This window comes from Vombatus ursinus, unplaced genomic scaffold (genome assembly GCF_900497805.2).
Source record: "Vombatus ursinus unplaced genomic scaffold, bare-nosed wombat genome assembly UNPS02014775.1, whole genome shotgun sequence".
Classification (NCBI taxonomy): domain Eukaryota; kingdom Metazoa; phylum Chordata; class Mammalia; order Diprotodontia; family Vombatidae; genus Vombatus; species Vombatus ursinus.
Genome location: NW_020954553.1, coordinates 1,592,453 through 1,605,306, shown reverse-complemented (window position 1 = coordinate 1,605,306; position 12,854 = coordinate 1,592,453). Strand labels below are relative to the sequence as shown.

The window sequence follows — 12,854 nt, the reverse complement described above, 5'->3', positions numbered from 1 at the left end:
TACACGTGGGTGCTTTTCCTCTCTCTGAGTCTTAGTAGTGGTATTGCCGCCAACTTCCCCATTTTATGGATGAGGACACTGAGGCCTAGAGAGCTTAAATGACTTGCCCAGTGTCAAATAAATAGTGTCATTTGTGGGATTTGAATCCAGGGCCTCTGACTCCAGAGCCAGGATTCTTTATGCAGTACTACCTTGCAGGAAGACCTGGGTTCAAATCCCAACTCAGTCAATTACTAGCTTGCCCAAGTGTGACCTTGGGCAAGTCAGCCTCCAAGCCTGAGGTTCCTTATGTGTAAATCGAGCATACTAAATAGCTCCTGCCCCACTGGGCAGTTGTGGCATCTGTTAGCCCTCTCTTGGCTACATCTCCAGCTGCCATCATTCCCTGGGCTCTGTCCCTCTCCAGAGCCTGCTCACCCTTCGCTTCTTCATGGTGCTGAGCTGGAACCCCCAGCCCCCTGGCAACAGAGCAGCCCTCTTCTGTCTCAGCTGCTGCACTGATTGTTGGAGTGATGTCGGCTATGTTTTGTACCCCACAAGTGATGTAATTTGTGTTTGCACTGAGAAACAGTCTTGGGTCATAGATTTAGAACTGGAAGGGGCCTTTGGAGGCCATCTGGTCCAACCTCATTTTTCAGATGAGGAAACTGAGGCCCATACAGGAGAAGGGACTTCCTCAAGGTAACTTAGGTACTAAGTGGCAGAGCTACGATTTAAACCCAGTTCTGACTACAAATCTAGCCTTTCTCTTGTACAATATTGCCTCCCTTTGTCTTGTGCTATCAGTGTGTGAACAGACATCACAAACTCAACGTAGCAGAAATGGAAAGAGTATGTGTGTGTGTGTGAGTGTGAGAGAGAGAGGGACGTGTACATGCATATACATATATGTCCCCCACTCTCCACTCTCACAGCAGACACCAGGCCAGAGGGCATGAGGCCTTGACCACTGCAGTAGCCTGCTGGTTGGCTTCCTGACCTCCTGTCTCTCCCCATTCCAGTCCATCCTCCCTTCAGCTGCCAAAGGGAACTTCCTAAAGTGCACAGCTGGCCATGTCCCGGCTGCCCCCCAACTTCAGAGGCTCCCTCCAATGTGAAATGCTCTGTTTGGCTTTGAAAGCCCTTCATAACCAGGCCCAGTCTTCTAATGCCTTGCTCACCTCAGAGGGCTGTAGAGTCCCTCTCCGCTGGCCCTGTTGTTCCTTACCCAGGACACACTATCTCCTGGCTCTTTGGCTTGGCACATGCTCTCCCCTGTGCCTGGAGTCCTTTCCCTCTTCACCTCCTCCTCTTGACTTATTTCAAGACAACTCAGATCCCACATTCTAGGTTCCCTCCAGTGCTAGTGGGCATCTAGGGGGCGTAGTGGATGGAGCACTGGGCCTGGAGTCAGGAAGGCTCCTTTTCATGAGTTCAAATCTGGTCTCAGATACTTACTAGCTGTGTGATCCTGGGCAAGTCATTTAACTCCTGTTTGCCTCAGTTTCTCCGTCCATAAAATGAGCCAGAGAAGGAAATGGCAAACTACTCCAGTATCTTTGCCAAGAAAACCCCCAATGGGGTCACGGAGAGTCAGACACAACTGAAGTGACTCAACAGTAACCATTGCTAGTACCTGAGGTTCCCTTCCGTGTGCATTGTGTATGTCTCATGTATGGATGGGGGGGAGGGAAGGGAACAAGCTTGTAAGCACCTACCATGTGTCAAGGCACTGTGCTGAGTTCTTTACAAATATCACCTCATTTGATCCATACAATGACCCTAGGTTTGACAGTTGAGGAAAATGAGGCAGGCCACAGTTAAATGACTTGTCCATGGTCATAAAGCTAGTAAGCATCTGAGGCCGGATTCTAAATCAGGCCTTCCTGACCCCAGGCCCAGAGTTCTATCCACTGCACCGCTTAGCTGCCCTGGATGTTTGCATGTTGTGCCCTGTCCCCCGTTAGAATGTGAGCTCATGGAGGGCAGGAATTGTATCTTTTCTCCCCCCTTGCTTTGCTACTATGTGCTTGGCACCTAGTAGGTGCTTAATAAATATTTGATGATGATGAATTCTTTACTGAACAGGTTGGTGTGAGACTCAGATAAACTGTCTTGGGTACAATTAGGCAACAACAAAAATTCCCCAAAGAAACATCCAGTCCAAAGTCCATTGACTGTAACCATTGATCATAGAAAATGAGCTCTTGTGGGGTGGGGAGGTTCATGGGATTTAGGGGAGGGTTATTGCGTCCCCATCCAGGGTGAGGTAGGGTTTGTAGTAGGTGTTTTATAAATGCTTGTTGAATGGGCAGTATTCCTTTGCATTAGAGTCAGCTACACACAACCAAACATGACATGAGGGCTCCCCCTGATTCCTGCCTAGTTTGGTCCCAGCACCGGCTGCCTGGGCCTCACCTGGCAGAGGAGGAAAGAGAAGGCCACCACCGCCTACACAGGGCAGACCCAGTCAATAAACAAGCACTTCTGAAAACCAATACAAAATAGCCCCCACCCTCACTGAGCTTACATTCTTTTGGGGGAGAAGCCACATGTGCCCGTGTAAATCGGCAAAAATGTACATGGAGTGATTTGGGGAGACCAAGAAAGGCCTCATACAGGTGATGATTGGCTCCTAGTTGGAAGGGGCCGTCGGGAGAAGGGAGATGGGACGTTGTGTGTGAGGAACAGCAGGAAGGCCAGTGACTGAGACCTAGAGTGCGTAGAAGAGAGGAGTGAGTGGTCAGCCTGGATAGGGAGGAGAGAGCCACGTGGTAAAGGTCTGGCTTATTTTTAAATGTTGAGTTTGCGTTTTATCGCAGAAGTAGTCAGAGGCCCCTGCAGCTTTCTGAGCAGGGGACTGAGAGCGTACCCATGCCCTCACTGTGCCAGCTCCCAGTGTGAACATACCAGTTTAGTCCCTGCGCTAGCCCTAGCTGAGAAGGAGAGCACGTATTGTCCCCATTTTATAGATGAACAAAAGGAGACTTGGAAAAAAGGGAGCATTTTGCCCTGGCCCATGCTAGCTGTGGGTAGGTTGGGCCCCAAGCACCAGTCTCTTGACCCCAAGGCACCACCTGCCACTCCCTACATCCCAGGAATGTGCAGAGAATTTTCTCTTCAAGGAACCTCCACTGGGGAGACAGTTTGAGTGAAAGGTGTCCAGTCCAGGCTCAGAGGCACTAACACAAGTCTGGTTTTGTGTTTAGACTGAAGAAGCTGGAGCTAAGTCCTCTGGGCAAATCTGACGTCCGGATAAAGATTCTGGCAGCCCCTGTCAATCCAGCTGACATAAATATGATCCAAGGTAACCTTGGTCTTTGGTTTATGTTAACTGGCATCTTGCCTGCGAGCCAGCTCATTTCCTTTCCTGTGCTGGAGTGGGAGTAGGGTTCCTGTCTCTGAGCTACAGATGATGTCAGCCGAGTGGGTGGCTCAGGCCTGTAATCCTGGGGCAGGTGGAGGCTGGTGGATCACTTGAGCTCAGGACCTCTGAGCTGCAGCAGGACTAAAGCCAATCAGGTGCCCACGCTAAGTTGGTCACCAGTGCGGTGGCCCCCAGGGGCACAGGACTGTGGATGCCTAAGGAGGGACGAATGACCCAGGTCAGAGATGGAGCAGGTCAAGTTTCCATGCCAGTCAGCAGTGGAATTGGGCCCCTGAGGGTCAAGATGGGGAGGCACTAGTTTTGGTTTATTTTTTAAGATAGTTACATCACATAAGGTCCCCAGCCTGTGAGCCATGGACTCATGAGAGATTGAGTTATTCCAAGGGTCTGAAAATCCACAAGGAAACCAAGAATGCTCAGTTCCATCATAGCCAAGAGTGAAACCGTCCATCTTGTTCATTGACTCAGGAGGACGAATAAACAATCACACCTGTGGTAAACGAGGGCTTCACGTTTAGGGTACTGTTTGTCAGCTGTATGCAAATGATGTGATTAACAAAATACAAATTCATTTAAAAGGAAAGGGAGTAATCATTCATATAGTGCCTGTCGTGACTATGCTGACCTCTTTTTTACAAATGGGATCTAATTTCATCCTCACAACAACCCTGGGTGGTAGGGGCTGTTATTATCTCCTTTTTACAGTTGAGGAAATTGAGGCAGACAGAGGTTAAGTGACTTGCCCAAGGTCACACAGCTACTAAGTGTTTGAGGCTAGATATTAACTCAGAATAATATCATTGAATTCATAGTAGCTTTTTGTCATCTTTCATTTTCTCTGTCAGTATTAATAGTATAGCTGTTATTGTGGGGGGTGGGCACCTGTGACATTTTTTGACATTCAAAAGGGTGCTTTATACTGGAAGTGGTTGGGGATCACTGAGCTGGCATGTCAAGCCTCTTTAAATAGAGGGAAAAGTACCATGACACAAGGAAAGGAGTGTTTGCTGTGGAGTCAGAGGACCAACCTGGGTTCCAAGCCTGCCTCTGATGCTGCCTGTGGGCTGGTCACTTAGCCTCCCTGGGCCTCAGTTTCCCCATCTATAAAAGGAAGGGTTGCCTTGGATGGCCCCTGAGGTCCGTTCCAGCCCCCATGCTGTGACCCCCTGCCATTTCCCTGTTTGAAAGTTTAAAAGTTAAAGGGAGAGTCGGTTACGGTCTGTGCTTTTTTCTGCCCCCAGGGAAATATAGCATCCTTCCTGAGCTGCCTGCCATCGGAGGGAACGACGGGGTTGGCCAGGTGGTAGAAGTGGGCAGTGCAGTGATGGGAGTAAAGCCTGGGGACTGGGTGATCCCAACTAATATTGGTTTCGGTAAGTTCCTCTAGGGCCCTGCTGGGTCAGGCCTGATGTCTTTTCCTCCTCAGGGCAGCCTTTTTGGAGCCTGTGTATTCATTGCCAATCTCATTAGTTTCCTTCAACAAATATTTACCATGTACCTACACTCTGGGAAATTCCAGTGTTCCTTTAATGAGCCCAAGCTTCTCCCTGAAACAGAGGCCTTCTTTTGAACATGAGTATTCTTCCAGGGATGGTGTAGGGATGTGGGGTCCCTGAGTCCCTGTAACCTCTGAAGAAGTAAAGCTGAGGGTTACCCAGAGATCCACAGGGAGGCACAGGGTGAGTGAGAGCAGGCCACAGAACATAACTGTGGAATGATGAAAGAGGAGAGGTGTCAAGGATCCCTTGAAGAAAACTGGAAGAAGAAAAAGAAAGAGGGATGGGCCTCCCATGTGGCAAGAGTTAAGGCTGACTGATATCCACAGAATGTCCAGAGAATGTCAGAGTGTGCTCTTTTTGGCAAACGTACAAAAATGGCAGGTGAGAGCCACAAAGGATGGCCAAGCTTGGATGGATTGTAGTCTGCATCTTTACAGGGAATTCCCACACCCATGAGCTCACAGGTCCACCAGAGCAGGATGTCTTAACCTAGGGCCATGAACTTGTTGGTTTTTAACAACTTGGTAACTGTTTCCATGAAATAGGTTTACTTTGTAATCCTATGTATTTTATTCATCCACTAGATCTTATGCATTTAAAAAGATGATTCTGAGCAGGGGCCCATAGGCTTCATCAGACCCTGCCCAAGGACTCCCATGACTCAGAAGAGATTCTAAGAACCCCTACCCTGGCATATCTGGAATACTATGCACAATGTCCTGTCCTGGAGACTGGAGGGGATGCAGAGATCAGATGTGATTCTGGGCTTGCAGGAGGATAACTAATCATTGGGTCTTAGATACTGATACTTAGATACTGAGCCAGAAGGAATCAGCTGGCCAGTACACTCAAATTTATTAAGCACCTACTATGTGCCAGGCACTGTGCTAAGCACTGAGGATAGAAGGTCAGAAGACAGCCCCCCCCCAAGGAGTTCCCAGTCTAATGGGGGAGACAATATGCAAACAACTCTGTACAAACAAGCAATAGAGGGGCAGTTAGGTGGCACAGTGTATAGAGCACTGGCCCTGGAGTCAGGAGGACCTGAGTTCAAATCCAGCTTCAGACAGATAACACTCACTAACTGTGTGACTCTGGGCAAGTCACTTAACCCCAATTGCCTCACCACAAAAATGTAAAGAAGCAATAGACAGGATTAATAAGCCAAGGGAAAGCACAGAGGAGGAAACTGAGCCTGAGGAGGAGTTAAGTGCCTTGGCAGACTCACAGCTAGTAAGCGCCAGAGGCTGAGCAGTCAGCTGCTGGGCCTGATTGTTTCCCCTTGTGTGTTAGCTATGAGCCCCCAGCTCCTCTTCTTTGAGGCACCCTCACTCCACCCACTCCCAGCTCCCCTGTTGAGTGGGATGGGCCTGGTTTCCCAGTTTTCTTTCCCAGCTCACCCTGACTCCAGCAAGCACACAACAAAGCTCTTTTGAGGCTTTCAGTTCCTCCTAACTAACGGGAAACTGATGGGGATTAAGAAAAAATGAACAATGAGGAAATCAGAACTTTACAAGCAATCTTTCCAAATCTGTGGTAAGAGGCTACAGCTGTTCTCTTTTTCTGGGACCTTGGCACATTGCCACTTGTCTCTGGATCTCCATTTCCCCTTCAAGCAAGGTAGTTGGGCTAAATGATCTCGACAATCTCATCTGAAGCTCAATGATTCTGTTCCTCAGCCTAACCTTCGGAGCAGAGGGCATAGGTGTAGAGCTGGAAGGAATCCTGGAGGCCATTGAGGCCAGTTGAGGAAACTGAGGCAGCAGTGAAGTTAAAGGTCACACAGCTTAGAATCAGCTGGTCAGTGCACTCAAATTCATTAAGCGCCTACTATGTGCCAGGCACTGTGCTAAGCTCTGAGGATAGAAAGTCAGAAGACAGCCCCCCCCCCCCAAGGAGTTCCCAGCCTAACGGGGGAGACAACATGCAAACAACTCTACACAAACAAGTGATAGAGGGGCAGCTAGGTGCCGCAGTGGATAGAGCACTGGCCCTGGACTCTGGAGGACCTGAGTTAAGGGGGCTCATAGCTAACACTTGGACACCTTGTCCAGGGTCACACAGCCCCCACCCCCTTCACCGAATCCTCTTTCATAGCTCTTTCTTTCAGACCCTCTCTAGCCCTCCAACTCTCTAAGCTTTAATTATTACTGGTGTTATCTCCTGTTCATCTTTTTGGTGAGGTTCAGATAGAAACGACTTTTATCCTGGGGCTCCTCTTTTATAATTTAGTGTTCTGAAAACTGTTGTGCACAACAGATTGTGCATTGTCTATAAAACGACTGCGTTTAGTTATTAATGTTATCATTCCACTCTTGGGGCTCATCTCTTCCCTGCTTCTGTGTCCCTCCCCCCTCACCAGGGTTTATGTACACCTACTTAGAAAACTCAGGCCTGGTGCCTTCATCTGTCCAAAAATCCTGTGAATTTTATTTGATCCACTTAAAAGCCTTATTCTGAGAAGGAGGTCCGTAGCTTTTGCTGCACTGCCAAAGGAGTCCGTGACATTTTTAAAAAAAAAAGGTTCAGAAGCCTTGCTTCCATATCCTGATGCCTCAGTCTGTCATTGCCCACTCCTTTGACATGGCAAAGCACCAGAAGTATCCTCCTGGAAGAGCCTGGAGGGATCAGTGTGACCTTTCCCTGGCTCCAGTGTCCTCAGATTGGTTTCTCATGCCCCTGAAGACCCTGCCCTGGGCATACCCTGGGACTGAGCGACATCCAGAATGAGGACAGCTCTCCGGAAGTGCCCATGGCTGTACTATTTCCCCTCAATCAAACATTTATTAAGTGCCTGCTGTGTGCCAGGAGCCCTCCAGGAGCTTACAGTCTAATAGGAGAGACAACAAGCAAGCAAATCTGTATAGTACAGGCTGTGTATGGAGTAAGTAGTTGTTCAGTCAAGAAAACCCATTTGGGGTTTTCTTGGCAAAGTATTGAGGTGTTTTGCCAGATGGGGAAACTGAGGCAAACAGGGTGAAGTGACTTGTTCAGGGTCACACAACTAGTAAGTGTCTGAGGCTAGATTTCAACTCAGGAAGATGAGTCTTCCTTCTCCAGGTCTGGTGCTCTATCCATTGAACCACCTAGCTGCCGCATGTAGAATAAGTGGGAAGTAATTAAGAGAGGGAAGGCACTGGAATGAAGAGGGGTTGAGAAGGCTTCCTGTAGAGGGTGGGATTTCAGTTGAAACTTAAAGGAAGACAGTAAAGTCAGTAGTCAGAGGGGAGAGGGAGAACATTCCAGGCCTGGAGCCCAGAGATACTGTCTTGTTTGTGGAACAGTCAGGAGGCCAGTGTCACTGGATCACAGAGTACTTGGAGGGGAGTGAGGTGTAAGAAGACTGGAAAGGGAGGAGGGGGCTCTAAATTAAGAAGGGCTTTGAATGCCAACCAGAACATTTTGTATTTGCTCCTGGAGGCAACAGGGAGCCCCTGGAGGTTGTTGCAGCCTATTGGCGGGCCCTTGGTGCCCACTGCCCACTGTCCCCAGGAGAACTGCCAGAGCTGTTAGAGATGTAGCAGCTGGATTAGGGTTTCTGGGGCTAGGTCAAGTCCCCCTCCCCTTCAGACGCCCGAGGAAGTAGGTCCTTTGAACAGCCAGCCCAGCCACCCCACCCATGGACGAGCAGAGGATGGTTGGCATCTGGACAGTCTAGGGTCCGGGCCTGCTGGCATTAAGGCCATTGCTCTCTGTACCACAGGATGGGATGGCACAGACACTTTGGTTATGCAATTATTCCAGGAAAGGGAAACCTTCAGTCTAGAGGAGGGGAGGGGGCAAGGGAGGGGCTGGTTCTGATCCCAGAACAGCCTGGGATTGTTTTTCTGACCACAGATTAACAAAGAAGGCCCAAAGTCACATCCCTAGCTCTGTGCCAGGTCAGTGAGGGTGACTTTGGATTCCGCTCTGGGTCAGTGTCCGGGCATCTGTACACATGGAATGGAGCAGAGACTCCCATTTCCCTTTCATTCACTTTGCTCTCTAGCCTCCAGTGGAGGGGCAGTTGCTGCTAAGCGTTTGTGGCCTACCCTGGGATGGAGTTAGAGGCAGACAGACAGCAAAACCCTGGGAGGCTAAGGCTTCCACGTGCACCCACCCATTGCTTCTCCGAGACTCTTCTCACTAGGACCTCCTAACATTCCCTTTCCTGGAGTCGTTGTATAACTAAAGTGTCTGTGCCATTCCATCCTGTGGTACAGAGAGCAATGGCCTTAGTGCCAGCAGGCCCGAACTCTTCTGGCTCTGGCTGCTATGTGACCGTGGGCTGGTCACTGCCCTTCTCTTGAGTCTCAGCCTCCTCATCTGTCACATGACAGGTTAGAGTGAACGGTATCTGCACCTGATCTCACTTTTGTAGGGTGGTTTTTTGTTTCATTTTGTTTTTAACTTTGGGGAATTTTTTGGGCTGGGATTTGTGACTTCATAGATATAGGGAACTTCCAGTGAGAAAACTCCTTGAGTCAACTAACAAATGAGAAAGCTTTTCTGAAAAGCTTGTTGTTGTCATTCAGCTGTGTCCCACTCTCCCTGACCCCCTCTGGGGTCTTTGTGGCAAAGTCACTGGAGTATTTGCTGTCTCCTTCTCCAGCTCATTTTACAGATGGGGAAACTAAGCACTGGGGATATAAAAGACAAAAATGAAGCATTCCCTGCCTTCAGGAAGCTGATGTTCTGTAGAGGAAGACTATATGTATAGACATGAGCATGTGTAGTCTAAATATATGCAGAATCGATACAAGGCAATGGGGGATGGGGGAGGGGATTCAGGAATTAGGGTTCCTGCTAAAGGCCAGCAGCTGCTCCCTGACTTAAGATGAGGTAATAAATGAAGTGCTGGGCTTGGAATGAGCAAGGCCTGAGGTCAGTCAATCAGTAAACATTCATTAAGCACCTGCTATGTGCCATGCATGGTGCTAAGTGCTGGAATTGAATTCTACCCTTACCACAAAGTAGCTGTGTGACCCTACGTGCAAATCATCTCACTCAACTCTGTTTCTTCATCTTGTAAAATGAGGGTGATGATAGCTCCTCTCTCCTAGGAAGGTTGTAAGGATCAACAGAGACACCATAAAGAAAACTCTTGGCAGACCTTGGAGCTCCATAGCAACGCTGGGTGACTATTAGACTTAGAGAACTGCCTGAAACACCTAGAGGCTAAGTAGCCCACATTCATATGATGCTTTTATCTCACTGGATCCTCAAAACAACCCTGGGAAGTTGAGGCTTTTCTTATCCTTCATTTTGCTGATGAAGAAACTGAAAGTAAGAAGTTATATGACTTACCCAGGGTCACACACATTAGCAGGTCAGATTCGAATTCAGCCTGGTTGTGTCAGAGAGAAGCCTCGAACCCCAATCTTTCTGACTTAAATCAACAAGCATTTACTATATCTCTTGCATACTGAGCACAGTGTTGTACGTCAGCCTGCTCTGAGGTGGGCAGCCGAGGAGTGGAGACGGTCATTTCTCTTTCCTGAAGATGAAGCAGCTCTTCCACACCCAATATTATTGCCGGACCTTTAATAACCTCACATCCATCATTATTTCCAGATGTTTCAGAACATCGGATTTTGAGATTTTTGCTGAGCTTTATCTGGAGAGATGAAAGTTTTGGAGGGGGTAGGGATGGAGCTTCAGGCCTTTGGGAACAACCCAGCTCCTTTGGTGTGTAGACACTGGCCTTCTCTGTCCCAGGTACCTGGCGTGCTGAGGCTGTAGTCAGCGAAGAGTCCCTGATCGTGATCCCAAATGACATTCCCCTGCTTTGTGCAGCCACCCTGCGTGTGAATCCCTGCACTGCATACAGGATGCTGTCAGACTTCGAGCAGCTGCGACCAGGTTAGTGACCTAGGTGGAGCTATCCACAGTCTTGATCTGAGAGCCACAGGGGACCTGAGAGGGGTGCCCCCCAGCAGAATGGCCTTAACCTGCAAGCTGGGGGAGTCACTAGTGGTCCAGAGTGTTCTCCTTTCCCTCTGAACAAGAGTGCCTGCTTTCCTCTCTAACAGTGAGTCTGCAAGGAGCAGACTCTAACCTCGGTTCAACCAGGAGAATTCACCAGAGGCAGCAGGGTGCCTTCCTAGGCCCCTCCCTCTCTAACCCTGGCTTGTCTCCCTCCTCCATCCCATGGTCTCTTCTCCCACAGCTACCACTCACCTGCTCCATTTCAGGAGCCTCTTGGTCACCATCCATCCCTCAGGCAGCTCCCCTCTCCAGTTTATCCTCTGCATACTTGTCAGTGATATTCTAAAACGTAGGTCTGACCATGTCACCCCCCTGCTCAGTAAATTCTAGCTGCTTCCTCTTACCTCTAGAGTTAAATAGACATTCTCCTATATAACATTTAAAGCTCTTCACAGACCGGCTCCAACGTGCTTCTCCATCCCTGTTGTACATGATCCCCCTTCCTGCACTGCTGCAGGCCATCCTGCTGTTTCTCATCCATCAGATGCTCATTTTCCATCTCCACGCTTTTCCCAGTCTGTCTTTCCCTCCCCCACCCCCCACCATGTCTAGAACCTGTTCCCTCCTCGCCTCCACCTCTTACAACACCTTGATTTAGGCTTAGCTCAGGGGCCACCTTGTCCATGAGACAGTTCTTGATCTCCCTCCCCCTTTTCCCCAGCTGCTAGTGCTGCCCCCACCAAAATTACCCTGCATTTATTTCGTAGAGATCTTGTATAGTTTTTGGTGTGTATGTGTATGTATATGTGTTTGCGTATATCTCTATCTGTATCTCTTCGTATTTCTTTGTGTACCTGTGGTCTCCCCAATAGACTGTAAACTCTGTGTGTGTATCATGAGTGAAGCAAGGACTATTTGATGTCTCTGTATCCTCAGTGCCTCGCACAGACTTTGGTTCAAAGTAGGTGCTTAAAAAATGCCAAATGGGGGCAGCTAGGTGGCTCAGTGGATATAGCACCAGCCGTGAAGTCAGGAGGACCTGAGTCCAAATCCGGCCTCAGACCAAACACTTGACACTTACTACCTGTGTGACCTTGGGCAAGTCACTTAACCCTGATTGCCTCACTAAAAAAAAAAAAAAAAATGCCAAATGATTGATTGGCTCACTTGCCTTAGAGAAAAATAAAGCAAAGGCCTCGGTAGGAGTCCAGCTGGGGCACAGGTGTGAGGTCTTGTCCAAGTTTGCCTGGGTTGTTTCTTTATTGGTCGCCAAGGGAGGCTGCCTGATAATCTGCAGCCTATCTGAATGTTCTGGTGCTGTTGTTTTTTGGTTTGGTTTTAGTTTTGTTGGGGGGAGGGGAACATGAGTCACAATCTTAAAACAAAGAGTGATTCTCAGGAGTCTGACAGTGACTTAGGTCTGAAGAACCCACTTCTGTGTGCCATGACTTGGTGGGTTTAGCTTGACTAATTTCACGCTCCTGAAACCATTGGCTTCCTGGTTTCCAGGGGCTGTGATACCCAAGTATTTTGTCTGTTAGTGACATAAATGGGGGCCATTTCCTCCTCCTCACTATGGTAGGCATAGTTTGCCTGAGATGGAGAAAAAAATGTTTCCTATTCTTTTATTTTCAAATCTTTAATAACCATACCTGGAGATCAGCTGACTTCCCTCATCATTTCTTAAACCGGCAAAACCCAAGTAAGCCATCTGAGCCTTTCTCACCATTTTGCTTGGAATGTAAACCAAAGGAGTATCTATTTCCCTTGCTCATAAAATGGTAGAGTAGAAAGAGACCTTGAAACCTAGAATTTCAGAATGAGAAGGCTCTCAAAACAGAATGTCAGAGATGGGAGGGGGCCTTAGAATATAAACTCCCAGCTAGGAGGGCCCTTAGAACATAGAACGTAGACTATCAGAATCTAACAGGATCTAGCACGTAGGAGCTAGCAGAGCCCTCAGGAAGCAGAATTGTAGAACTAGAAGAGGTTTTGGAATGTTGGGGCTAGGAGGGAGCCCAGTGTCCACGGCATCCAAGCCTCTCGTCTTAGAGGATGGAATTTAGGCCTTTTAAAGGAAA

The 12,854-nt window shown here is 48.6% G+C and overlaps 1 protein-coding gene across 1 annotated transcript in view; it reads left to right on the top strand.

The window, feature by feature from the left end:
* Window positions 1-12,854, top strand: part of MECR (mitochondrial trans-2-enoyl-CoA reductase) — a 39,733-nt gene that overhangs the window by 8,619 nt on the left and 18,260 nt on the right. The window contains exons 2-4 of the mRNA XM_027864412.1: window positions 3,189-3,286; window positions 4,609-4,740; window positions 10,564-10,707. Of these exons, the coding sequence (XP_027720213.1) occupies window positions 3,189-3,286; window positions 4,609-4,740; window positions 10,564-10,707 (374 nt within the window). The remainder of the gene's footprint in view (window positions 1-3,188; window positions 3,287-4,608; window positions 4,741-10,563; window positions 10,708-12,854) is intronic.